Source organism: Podarcis tiliguerta, assembly GCF_965153285.1.
Source record: "Podarcis tiliguerta genome assembly, chromosome: 9".
In the NCBI taxonomy this organism is placed as follows: Eukaryota; Metazoa; Chordata; class Lepidosauria; order Squamata; family Lacertidae; genus Podarcis; species Podarcis tiliguerta.
In genome coordinates, this window is record NC_139542.1 from 9,106,148 (window position 1) to 9,119,228 (window position 13,081).

The following is a 13,081-nucleotide window of genomic DNA, read 5'->3' on the forward strand; positions in this document are numbered from 1 at the left end:
CTCGTAAGAAAAGGGAAAAGTTGGCAGCTATGCATGGTTAACATTAGATGTAGGGTCAGATGAGGAGGGTGGGGCATCATCCTTCACCCTGGGCATCAAAATGTTGTAGATTGGGTCTACTAGACTGCATCGGTTAGACAATACTATTCCCAGTTCTTATGAGGGCTGTAGTTCATTGATAGAGCATCTGCTTTGCATATAGAAGATCCCATCTTCAGTTCTCAGCATCTCCAGATAGGGCTGGAAGATAGCTTAATCCAGTGTTTCCCAAACTTGGGTCTCCAGCTGTTTTTGGACTCCAACTCCCATCATCCCTAGCTATCAAGACCAGTGGTCAGGGATGATGGGAACTGTAGTCCAAAAGCAGCTGGAGGCTTTCACTGCCCACTAGGCATGATAGCTATGTTTTATCTCTACTACCAGCAGCATTGTTCTTCTGCACACCAGTTGCTGCTGACCACAAATTGCTGCACTCATTTCTTGCATTCCCATAGAAGAGAAGAAGAAGAGTTTGGATTTGATATCCCGCTTTATCACTACCCAAAGGAGTCTCAAAGCGGCTAAAAATCTCCTTTCCCTTCCTCTCCCATAACAAACACTTTGTGAAGTGAGTGGGGCTGAGAGACTTCAAAGAAGTGTGACTAGCCCAAGGCCACCCAGCAGCTGCATGTGGAGGAGCGGAGATGCGAACCTGGTTCCCCAGATTACGAGCCTACCGCTCTTAACCACTACACCACACTGGCTCTGGCACATAGACCACATTGGCTCTGGCACATAGGCCACTGTGTGCACAGGAAGCTGGCCTAGATGTGTCTTTCTCCCGATCCACCAGGGCTCTTTTCATGATTAGACCCCCCGTGAATAAGGGAGAGCCACATAACTCCTCCTTCAGGCCAAAAGGCTATGAGATAAGGCAGAGCCTTTGTTCAGCACAGCTGCAGGCTCTCTCTCCCTCCCTTCCCCCCCCCCCCCACCTGCCGACCAACAGCTGAGTCATTAACCCACCCACAAAGCCAATTGGAAGAGAAATTCTATTGGGCAGCACTGCTGCTAATCACTAGCTGGCCTGCCTCTAAATGGCATACATATAACACCTGGGATCCAAGCAGCTCTACAGGACGCTTGTGTTACTGTTTGTTGTTGCTGATTGTGCTTGGTGTAACGCGAAGATGGTGTCTCAGGTGTGCCAGAACTACCATGCTGACTGCCAAGCTGCCGTAAACCGAATGATTAACCTGGAGCTCTATGCTAGCTACTTCTACCTCTCCATGGTAAGTTCTTCTTTGCTATCTTTGCTTGTTGGGGAGAATAAACTTCACTGGCTCCACCCCCCCCCATGTAATTTCACCCTTGGTCTGATCCCATGCATATCTCTTCACAGCTAATGTGCACTGAGTTCACAAGCCTTCTGATAAGGCTTGGCAGATAGGTTCCTTAGCCTTGCAAGGTTCCTCAAATGTCCTCCACTATTAATGCCTATGGGATCTTGCAGGTGTTAGATGTTTCTCTATGAAGTTGGGAGAACGTAGTCCTGTTGAATAAGCCAGGCAACCATATGGCCCATCCAAATGTTGCCATCTAGCAGGGTGGATTTGATTTAAATCGCTAGTCAGTAAGACTTGATTTAAATCATATTTTTTTTACAGAAAGACTCATCCTTGCTGGTGTAATCTTAATATTTACAACCAGATGAAGGTTTCATTTTTGGAATAAATTTTCTGAGTAGTTTTTTACAGTTATATCAGAAATTACTGATTTGGTTATACAATAGATAATTATGAAATTGTGAGGTTTAATAAGTTAACTGTTTATATTTGGACACCTTTTCTGCTGTACTTTATTAGGAGGAGAATAATCATTTCCTTAACAATTTAAACAATTAACTAAAACAATAACATTATAGCATATGTATCCATGTTTGTTACCTGATGTGGTTAAACAATTTTTTAAAAAAACTTAGACTGAGTTTTAGCACACATGAAAAACTTAAAACAAATCCTTATTTCCTGATAAATAGCCTTTGGACTATAATGTAACTTAAATAGAAAACTAACTTTAGAAAGATTTTTCCTCCCAAAGAATTTTATTTTAAAAATCCAATTTAAATTTTAAAAATCCAATTAAAATTTTAAAAATTCAAATTTTTTGTTTTTAAAAAATACGTTAATTTTTATCCACCCCCCTGTAGAAATGTTATAAGGAGTTATGTACAAATAATTTTTTAAACTCTAGGGTTTTTTTCGTTTTATGGTGAGATAAGGCCGAAATAAATTAAGATAATTAAAGGACAGAATATAGTGAAAGATGGAAAGGATTTGCTGAGATAATTAATAGTCTCAAATCTTCCATTCTTGGGCAAGGTGATTGAGCGCGTGGTTGCTGAACAACTCCAGGCACGCCTGGAGGATGCGGACCATTTGGATCCCTTCCAATCGGGATTCAGGCCTCACCATGGGACTGAAACTGCCTTGGTCGCGCTGGTTGATGATCTCCGGAGAGCTAGGGACAAAGGTGAGAGTTGTTTCCTGGTTCTGCTGGATCTCTCAGCGGCCTTTGATACAATCGACCATAACATCCTTCTGGACCGTCTAGAGGGGCTGGGAGCTGGGGGCACTGTTATACAGTGGTTTCGCTCCTTCCTCCTGGGCCGTGTTCAGAAAGTGGTGGTGGGGGATGAGTGTTCAGACCCCTGGGCCCTCACTTGTGGGGTGCCTCAGGGTTCCGTCCTCTCCCCCATGCTTTTTAACATCTATATGAAGCCGCTGGGAGAGATCATCAGGGGGTTTGGACTGGGTGTCCATCAATATGCAGATGATACCCAGCTCTACCTCTCTTTCAAATCAGAACCAGTGAAGGCGGTGAAGGTCCTGTGTGAGTGCCTGGAGGCGGTTGGAGGATGGATGGCGGCTAATGGATTGAGGTTGAATCCTGACAAGACAGAAGTACTGTTTTTGGGGGACAGGAGGCGGGCTGGTGTGGAGGACTCCCTGGTCCTGAATAGGGTAACTGTGCCCCTGAAGGACCAGGTGCGAAGCCTGGGAGTCATTTTGGACTCACAGCTGTCCATGGAGGCACAGGTCAATTCTGTATCCAGGGCAGCTGTCTACCAACTCCACCTGGTACGCAGGCTGAGACCCTACCTGCCCGCGGACTGTCTCGCCAGAGTGGTGCATGCTCTGGTTATCTCCCGCTTGGACTACTGCAATGCGCTCTACGTGGGGCTACCTTTGAAGGTGACTCGGAAACTACAACTAATCCAGAATGCGGCAGCTAGACTGGTGACTGGGGGCGGCCGCCGAGACCACATAACACCGGTCTTGAAAGACCTACATTGGCTCCCAGTACGTTTCCGAGCACAATTCAAAGTGTTGGTCTTGACCTTTAAAGCCCTAAACGGCCTCGGCCCAGTATACCTGAAGGAGCGTCTCCACCCCCATCGTTCTGCCCGGACACTGAGGTCCAGCTCCGAGGGCCTCCTGGCGGTTCCCTCATTGCGAGAAGTAAAGCTACAGGGAACCAGGCAGAGGGCCTTCTCGGTAGTGGCGCCCGCCCTGTGGAACGCCCTCCCAGCAGATGTCAAAGCGATAAATAACTACCTGACATTCAGAAGACATCTTAAGGCAGCCCTGTTCAGGGAAGTTTTTAATCTGTGATATTTTATTGTATTTTTTGTTTCTATGGAAGCCGCCCAGAGTGGCTGGGGAAACCCAGCCAGATGGGCGGGGTACAAATAATAAATTATTATTATTATTATTATTATAATTAGAATACAAAAGAGGGAGGTGTGAGGAGGTCAAGGAAATAAGTTAATGAAGATAAGAATATTGAATTATTGGATTTGTTTTTAAATTTACTTTTTTTGTTTTTGTTTTTGATGTTGGTGTATTCCTTTTTTATTCTTTTTTTATTGATTTGTATTGTTAATTCTGCTTTTTTGCTTTTCCTGTTTTTTTTTTCTTTCTTTCTCTTGTAACTTTAAATTTCCAATAAATATTATTTTTTTAAAAAAAATTATCCACCCTGAAATCTAGTAACTTTGTCTCCTTCCAGTCCTACCACTTTGACCGTGATGATGTTGCCTTGCGTCACTTGGCGAAGTTCCTGAAAGAGCAATCCCAGGAAGAGAGGAAGCATGCAGAGAAGTTCCTGCAGTACCAGAACAAGCGGGGAGGACGCATCCTGCTGAAGGACATCAAGGTGAGGTGAAAAGCGAGAGGTCTTTGGGCTGGGCTGAACATAAAAGAATATCTTGGGCCCTGATGCAATATCCCTTACCCATAGCTGTCAAGTGTCCTTTATTTGAAGGGACAGTCCCTTATTCCAGCGCCATGTCCTGCTGCTGTCCTTTATTGATGGATGTCCCTTAAATGTCCCTTAAATGATGTCCCTTAAATTTCAAAGGAAGCATCTCCTCTCCCTCCCTCCCTGCCGGCCAGGGAGGAGGGAGGCTCCAACTGTGTTGCTTGGCTGTGTTGCTCACCCAATAAGTCTAATAACGACTGGGGGGGTGGAGCTTGCATGCCTTGTGTGTGGCTAGTTAATGCAAGCTGAGGGGTTTTTTGAATGCCGGATGCCATTTTGTTGCACGTGCTGCTGCAAACTTTGCAGTGCAAAGCCAGGCCGGGGAGCCATCTTAAGTTGAGGCTGCATAGGCCTTGTGGTGCATGTGATTCAGGTTCTATTCACTTGAACCTCTGGTTACAAAGTTGGTTGGACAGTGTTCTTGAAGCTACCAGCATGAGTTTGACCAGACTGCAGGAGGACAGGAGTGCCCGGAACAGGTGAGGCTGCAGGTCCCTTATTTTGGCTGCTGGTCCCTTATTTGCAAGGCTGTTGGTCACTTATTTTCAAATCTGTAAGTTGACAGCTATGCCCTTACCTCTCATCCTTGCATCCAACTCTTGCACAGAAACCAGAGAAGGACGAGTGGGGCAACAGCCTGGATGCCCTGCAGTCTGCCCTGGAGCTGGAGAAGGTGGTGAACCAGGCCTTGCTTGATCTGCACAAGCTCGCAACAGAGAAGGGAGACCCTCATGTGAGTTTTCAGTAATGCCACATTGTCCAGAAGCCTTCCTTATATTTAGGAGGCTTAGAGGGCTGAATGCACCATAGTTAGCTGTGATAGAGGAAAAAGCTATATAAAAAAGCTTTCCTTCCTTCCATAAAACCAATGCCTTTTACTTCTTTCCTGCCTCCATGGCATTTGAAAACAGGAAGACTCAACTAGAGATGGACAAATCTGTCAACTGCTTCTTTTCTTGGCAAGCAGGCCTGTTTGGTGTATAACAGTCTTTCCTACAATCCATAAAATTATTATTTAAATCTAGAAAGCCTTTCCATGATTTGGTACCATGAGTGTCTGTTGGCTTAGCTTGTCATCTAGAGAAGGTTAATGCCACATGCCTTATTCCCCCTTATGTCCTTCTTGTTTGAGGACAGGTTCACAAAAGCTTGTCTTAAACCAGGGGTAGGGTATCTGTGGTAATCCAGATGTTGTTGGATTACAGCTATCTGACTGCTGTCCAGGCTAGCTGGTGGGATCTGAAGTCCAACAACATCTGGAGGGCCAGAAGTTCCCCATTATCTATACTATTCTATAACCTTGCAGTAAATACTTGTGTAGTTGACCAAAGCTTGTCTCTGATCTTTTCAGCTATGTGACTTCCTGGAGACGGAATACCTGGAAGAGCAGGTGAAGGCCATCAAGCTGCTTGGAGACCACCTCACGAACCTGAGGCGCCTGGGGGTGCCCCAGAATGGCACAGGAGATTACCTCTTTGACAAGCTCACCTTGGGAGAGAGCAACTGTGCAGCATCTTAAAATGTTATAGCATATGATGGTGTTAAAAAAATAAATTATTGTCCTAAATGCAAAGTGGTGTGTATGTGTGGTGCCCTTATATTATTGGAGAAGTTGCTGGATTGTCTCGTACACTCAAAGCAAACTGATTTCTTTCAGATCTATTTAGAGCAGAGGTTCCCAAACTGTGGTCTACAAGCTTCATTAGAGTGGTCCATGGCATATTTATACCAACACAATTAAAAATTATAGCCACTAGTACAGTGCCTTAGAACTGCTAAAAGAGGCAGAGTGGTCTGTTCAACAAATTTCAAGTGTTGGAGGGTGGGTAAGAATGTTTAAGAACTACTAATCTACACTAGCCTGATGTCCCCCAGATGATTGGACTACAGCTCCCATCATCCTCTGTTGGGGCTGATGGGAGCTGCAGTCTAAAATATCTGGAGGGCACCAGGTTAGTTAAGTCTGATATACAGTGCGTGGGCACATTATGGGTCCCCTCTGAAACCAATTCATGAAAGGATGGAATGGAGGTTTTAATAAAATCTTCTGATCCACGTTGGTTGCCCTCTCCATGTTTGGTAGCAGTACACATCTTGACTAGAGATGTAAAACTACTCTTGTGGACAGTAATGTAGAACAAATGTGGGGAGAACCTCTGGCCAAGGGGGCTGATTGTGGCTCTCTCTCTGGCCCTTGAGACTCGCCAGCTCCCTCAAGTGCTTCTGCCTGGCTGTAATGTGTCCTTGAAGTGAGGTTATGCCTCTTGTCTGGATGGAAACAAACCTTTGGCCTTTCTTGCCTGCCCTACCTGTAAAGCAGTGATGGCCAAACTTGGCCCTCCAGCTGTTTTGGGACTACAACTCCCATCACCCCTAGCTAACAGGACCAGTGGTCAGGGATGATGAGAATCGTAGTCCCAAAACAGCTGGTGGGCCAAATTTGGCCATCACTGCTGTAAAGGAAACAGTGTGTGTTGATCCACCTACTTCTGCCTCTTTCTCCACCCATTGCCAGCATGTTGAGAATGTGGCCCTCCAGCTGAAAAATGTTCCCTGTTCCTGACACAGGATATGAGTGATGTAAGGTTCAATATTCTGCACATGCATTGGAGAAAGGCACAGAAGCCTCATCCAGTTGCCACCATGCTGGCATCTCCTGCGCTTTGCTGTGGAGTTAAGTCACCCTGGTCTGATGGACTCTTGTCTTCCTCCCTCTAAAGCTGACTTGTCTCACAAGCTGAAAAAGGTCTGCCATTTCCCTCGCTGCCTCCCTCAGAATCCCCAGTCCACATAATGAGAAGACTCTTTCACAGACAAGTGATGGACAGGAGGTGTGGATTCACTAGGTATGAATTGTAGTGTTGAAGTGATGATAGAAACTGCCCTGGTCTGGTAGAGTCTTCCCTTCCCTTAGGTACAGGAGGCAGCTGAGTTTTTGACAAGTGATACAATGGCCTGTTGAATTTCCATCACACTTGACACAAAGGGAAGGAGAGACACTTCTTGTGCATTGAGCTGGAAATACTTCAAGTTTATACAATCACAGAGTTGGAATGGTAATCTAATCCAATTCCTTGCAATTCAGGAATCTCAACTAAGGCATCCTTGACATATGACCATCCAACCTCTGCTTAAAAACCTTCAAGGAAGGAAAGTCCACCACCTCCCTAGGGATTTTGTTCCATGGTCAAACAGCTCTTATTGTCAGAAAGTTCTTCCTGATGTTTAGTAAAAAACTCATTTCTTGTAACTTGAAGCCATTCTTTCAGGTCCTACACATGTGACTTTAGCCCTTTAGCAATTTGAAGATGGCTATCAAATCTCCACTCAGGCTCCTCTTTTCCAAGCTAAACATACCCAACTCCCTCAGCTGTTCCTCATAAGGCTTGGTTTCCAGATCCTATTTATAAGGTAAAGGTAAAGGTACCCCTGCCCGTACAGGCCAGTCTTGACAGACTCTAGGGTTGTGCGCTCATCTCACTCTAGAGGCCGGGAGCCAGCACTGTCCGCAGACACTTCCGGGTCACGTGGCCACCGTGACAAGCTGCATCTGGCGAGCCAGCGCAGCACACGGAACGCCGTTTACCTTCCTGCTAGTAAGCGGTCCCTATTTATCTACTTGCACCCGGGGGTGCTTTCGAACTGCTAGGTTGGCAGGCGCTGGGACCGAGCGACGGGAGCGCACCCCGCCGCAGGGATTCGAACCGCCAACCTTTCGATTGGCAAGTCCTAGGTGCTGAGGCTTTTACCCACAGCGCCACCTGGGTCCCAATCCTATTTATACCTAGCTGTATTAGCAAACACAAATGTACGCCTTCCTTTTGTCTTTTCGCGGGTTGCGTGTGATGCTTTTCATTTTCGCCAATGTGAAAGCAGCCGCCCTGATTACACTCCACCCTCTTTCTTTCCACTTATCAATTGCTTCCAGCAAAACACCTCAAAGTCATTTACAGATAAAAGCTTCAACAGTGCAATTTCATGTATAAAAGGAATCGAAATGATTCCATATACGAAAACCATTTCAAATCCACAGATAGAGAGCATGATTTTACAAAAAAAGGAGAGAAAACGCTCAGCTGAAAAAGGCTTGTTGCCGGAGGGGAAGTAGGTTGCTTGTTAAGAATGCATGTTCCATGAAATACCCTCATTCCCCCAAAAAGACTAAACTGATGGGCCTGTGTCAAGAGCTGTAAGGTGACCCACAATAAACTTTTTGAGTTTCACACAGCCTATTCAATTCTTCCGGTTGACAGACTGTTTGTGAACATTCTAAGGCACCCACGTTCTCTCAGCCAACGAGACTCACAAGCTCTACTCCTCAAAAATAAGTGTACAAAACATTATACCCAACTGATTCGCTCAAAGCATTTTTTTTAAAAAAAAGTTTGAATGCAGGTTATCACTCCTTTTGCCATGCCATGCTTGTGAACTTCAAAGCACTGCCTGGCTGATCACTTGCTGAGAACAAAAGAGCTTTGGTGATTGAAACAGGGCTCTGAGCAGGAAGATCTGCCTGGCCATGGAACATAAGAGCCTTACGAGATCAGACTAAAGGCTTATCGAGTCCAGCACCCTGTTCTCAAACTAGCTAGCTACATTCCCAGCAACTGGTCTTCAACTACTCCCAACAGTGTAAACACAACAAAACCATCACTGCTGCTACCAATTGCTAGCCTTATTCTCCACAAATTTGACCTTTTACATCCATCCAAGTTGGTGTAGAAAAGACATGGGGTCTTAATAAAGGGATCTGGTATTGACAAAGAGAGAACATGCAAGGTCACCCCCAAAAGCAGCAGGACGAGTAGATTTTTCTACTGCATTGTTGTGGACCCTGATTTCTTTTTTTAACTTTAATCATCAGAGAAAGGTCTCTGCTCGTTGCAAAATGCTGTTTCTATGGTGATACTTTGTCAGGAATTACAGAAGTGGCCTGTGGTGCAGCTCGAAAGTTGAGATTACCTTTTAAAAATGAAATTTTCGAAAATCTGATCAGATTTCAGGGCTTTCCTTGAGAGAGCAGAATTACAAACCACAGAGAGAAGGGTATAATATGAAAATGTATTATACCAATGAAAATTGATTGCAAAATGCAGGTTTGGGGGCAAAATTGCATACAAATATGGGTATACAGTGGTACCTCGGGTTAAGTACTTAATTCGATCCAGAGGTCCGTTCTTAACCTGAAACTGTTCTTAACCTGAAGCACCACTTTAGCTAATGGGGCCTCCTGCTGCTGCCGTGCCGCCGGAGCATGATTTTTATTCTCATCCTGAAGCAAAGTTCTTAACCCGAGGTACTATTTCTGGGTTAGCGGAGACTATAACCTGAAGCATATGTAACCTGAAGTGTATGTAACCCGAGGTATCACTGTATTAGGAGAAATGTACACACACACTGGTGTGCAAATGCGATGAATTTAATTTAAGACTGGGCGAATGAGTATCATAAGGAAACCCTTCTGCATCAGGGCATCTGCTCTCTGGAGTGGGTAGAAGATGTCCTCTTTGGGCTCTGGGGGGACAAATCTCCTCACAAACTGGAGGCATAGTGAGGCTTTGTTGAGTCTGGTCAGGTTTCTCCCCCCACTTCTGGGTTTCTGGGGCCCAGCTCAGCCTGGGAACTTCCTGTGCTGCCCACCTGAGAGGTGCCACAACAGCACTCTGGCACGCTCTGGATGATTTTTTTTTTTTTAGCCTTGACAAAACCTAATTGTTGCAAATGTCTGACTCCCATTTCTTCCTTTCCTCAGCAAAGCGCAAAAGAACACTTCGTTGATTCATATTCTGTATCACTTCCCTACTTAGTTTTCAAAAAACCACTTATTTTTGTTCGTTTCATGGATTGGACTGAGCATTTAAGATTATTTGTTGTTGTTTAGTCATTTAGTTGTGTCTGACTCTTCGTGACCCCATGGACCAGAGCACGCCAGGCACTCCTGTCTTCCACTGCCTCCCGCAATTTGGTCAAACTCATGCTGGTAGCTTCGAGAACACTGTCCAACCATCTCGTCCTCTGCCGTCCCCTTCTCCTTGTGCCCCCAATCTTTCCCAACATCAGGGTCTTTTCCAGGGAGTCTTCTCTTCTCATGAGGTGACCAAGTGTTGGAGCCTCAGCTTCAGGGTCTGTCCTTCCAGTGAGCACTCAGGGCTGATTTCCTTCAGAATGGATAGGTTTGATCTTCTTGCAGTCCATGGGACTCTCAAGAGTCTCCTCCAGCACCATAATTCAAAAGCATCAATTATTTGGCGATCAGCCTTCTTTATGGTCCAGCTCTCACTTAAGATTATAAGTGAAGCTTTCATTTAAGATTACAGGATGTAATGAATATGAGCTGGAACAGAAGTCATGGCACCAAATGCATTGGGGTGGGGAGGATGTGAGAGCATTTTGAGCTAGACTCACTGCATCACGGTCCCTGCAAGCGTAAATAAATCAGCACAGGCTGGTTCTCATGCCAACCTCAAGGTTGACTCTTTCCATGCTGTAAGCAGAGGATAAACCCAATTTATTCACAGCAGGCAAAATGTGAATTGGCCGGTCATCTTACTATGGTGTGTGGGTGTGCTGATGGATTGTGGATCCCTTGTCACCAGGAAGCTGATAAGAAGCCCACAACAGGTGATGCAAAATCCTTTTTCCTTGCTGAATTAGTTCATATCTTGCATACTGGTGCAGATAATGGAACTTAAGGCTGGCAGGGCAGAGGTGGGAGGATGAGAAACTGATTCAACCACTGCTAGTCTGGCCCCAAGACGAACCTTATGCAGAAGATGCACCTGGACTTTGTCCACTAAGGTATTTTGGGGGGATTCACCACTTTCATTTTCCTTAAACCGCACTGTGCTGCTTTTCAATAGGATTGATTTACTGTTTTTACTTGTAAGCTCGCATTGTAAACTTCCCTAGGACCTTCAAGTGAACCACAGGTAAGAAATTTTGAGGAAGAAATAAACTGGGAGCCTGCCCACAAGAATTATTCAGCTCTGGGGGTGGGGGGGATGTATTTATGAGACATCAATTTTTGATCCAAGCCAATATTGTGTGTGCACCAGCCCATATATCACACATTTTTAAAAATCAGGTTTTAAAAATGTATTTATTTTCAGCTGCCTTTTTTGAAATGAGGCCCCTTTGCGCCAATTTTTTTTTATGATGGAAGTGTTTTTAACAGGTTGTACACGGGTGGCGCTGTGGGTTAAACCACAGAGCCTAGGACTTGCTGATCAGAAGGTCGGCGGTTCAAATCCCCGCGACGGGGTGAACTCCTGTTGCTCTGTCCCAGCTCCTGCCAAGCTAGCAGTTTGAAAGCACGTCAAAGTGCAAGTAGATAAATAGGTACCGCTCCGGTTCTCCAGAAGTGGCTTAGTCATGCTGGCCACATGACCCGGAAGCTGTACACCGGCTCCCTCAGCCAATAAAGCAAGATGAGCGCCACAACCACAGAGTCGGTCACGACTGGACCTAATGGTCAGGGGTCCCTTTACCTTTACCTTTACTGATTGACTGGATTCTGTGCTGCTGGAGTCCACGTCCTGACCTTTGGATTATTTTTTTTAATAGTTAACTGACCATGAGCTTATTCCATGAACATGTAAAGCTGCTATGTGAAAAAGGATGCATGAACGTATCAATTTACTGGAAGCAATTTATCACAATATAATGTATTTTATGTGTTATTTTCAGTAATATATTCCTTTCTATGCATGCTCCCCCCCCCCCCAATATATGGCCCTTTCAACCCATCCATTGCTTGGAGAACCACATCACAAAATTTGGAGAAGTATGCGTTTTGAAAAGCAGTTGCATTTTTGGTCTATTTACTGTTTCAAGAGGTGCAGATTAGGTAGGTTAGTATTAAAATGTGGATCTATTTTCCCCCTCCATCCCTATGGGGAAGAGGGCATAGCTCAGTAATGGAACACCTGCTTTGCATGCAGAAGGTCTTAGGTTCAATCCTCAGCATCTACAGATAAGACTAGGATTGTCCACTCTGTGAAAACTCCAGAAAGCTGTTGCCAATCAGTGTAGGCATGGAGCCAAGTACATCACTTAGGTAAAATATGAAACGGCCCTTTGCTGCAACAGATTTATGCACCATAGATTTTTCCATTAATAGTTTTGGCACCTGTACTGTTGCATTCTCTTTTTGTATATTTCAGTATTAAATCTCTTTCTTAAAGCCCATTTAATCCAGATGGCTTGCAATGTGTGTGTCTCCCCTCTGAAAGTTAAACAATTAATTCTTGCCAGAAGAGAGTATGCATGATGGGTAAACTCCTGATGTAGCACCCTGCTTGTGGTTAACGCTTAGCTGGAATGAAATATTCAACGCAGCAATAGAGAAATTAAAATAATAATTTATTTGTCAGACAAATAAATGATAGGCACAGTGGTATATGGTTACCAGAGCGCTGCCCACTCCAGCCCTGATGGCCAGCACTTATATTTCCTCAGCCCAGCCCCCTTGCTCCTCCTTTGGCTGCCTCTGTCCAATCAGCCTGGTTGAAATTCCTATTGGCTGTTTGCTAGAACCAATCATAAAAGATACACCCATTTCCTATTACCTTTTATGGGAGACAAAGAGCTATATTTCCTTCTATCCATAAATGGCAGACAAGTAGCCATATATCTTACATTTGCCTCGACAAGGCACCTTAATTACCAGATCACCTTTTGCCCTTGTTGCCCCTTCAAAACAAATGGCTAAAACAGATGGCTCATGGTATTAAATTCTATCTTAAACAGAGATCTTGGGTTCACATTCTCACACACCATC

The 13,081-nt window shown here is 44.9% G+C and overlaps 1 protein-coding gene across 1 annotated transcript; it reads left to right on the plus strand.

The window, feature by feature from the left end:
* Nucleotides 1-1,070: 1,070 nt before the first annotated feature.
* On the plus strand, nucleotides 1,071-5,821 carry LOC310657712 (ferritin heavy chain A-like; the record flags this gene model as incomplete). Its single annotated transcript, XM_083398826.1, has 4 exons — nucleotides 1,071-1,271; nucleotides 4,051-4,197; nucleotides 4,910-5,035; nucleotides 5,654-5,821. Exons 1-4 carry the CDS (start codon nucleotides 1,170-1,172, stop codon nucleotides 5,819-5,821), a joined length of 543 nt encoding a protein of 180 aa, XP_083254952.1. The 5' UTR covers nucleotides 1,071-1,169.
* Between the last annotated feature and the right edge of the window lie 7,260 nt (nucleotides 5,822-13,081).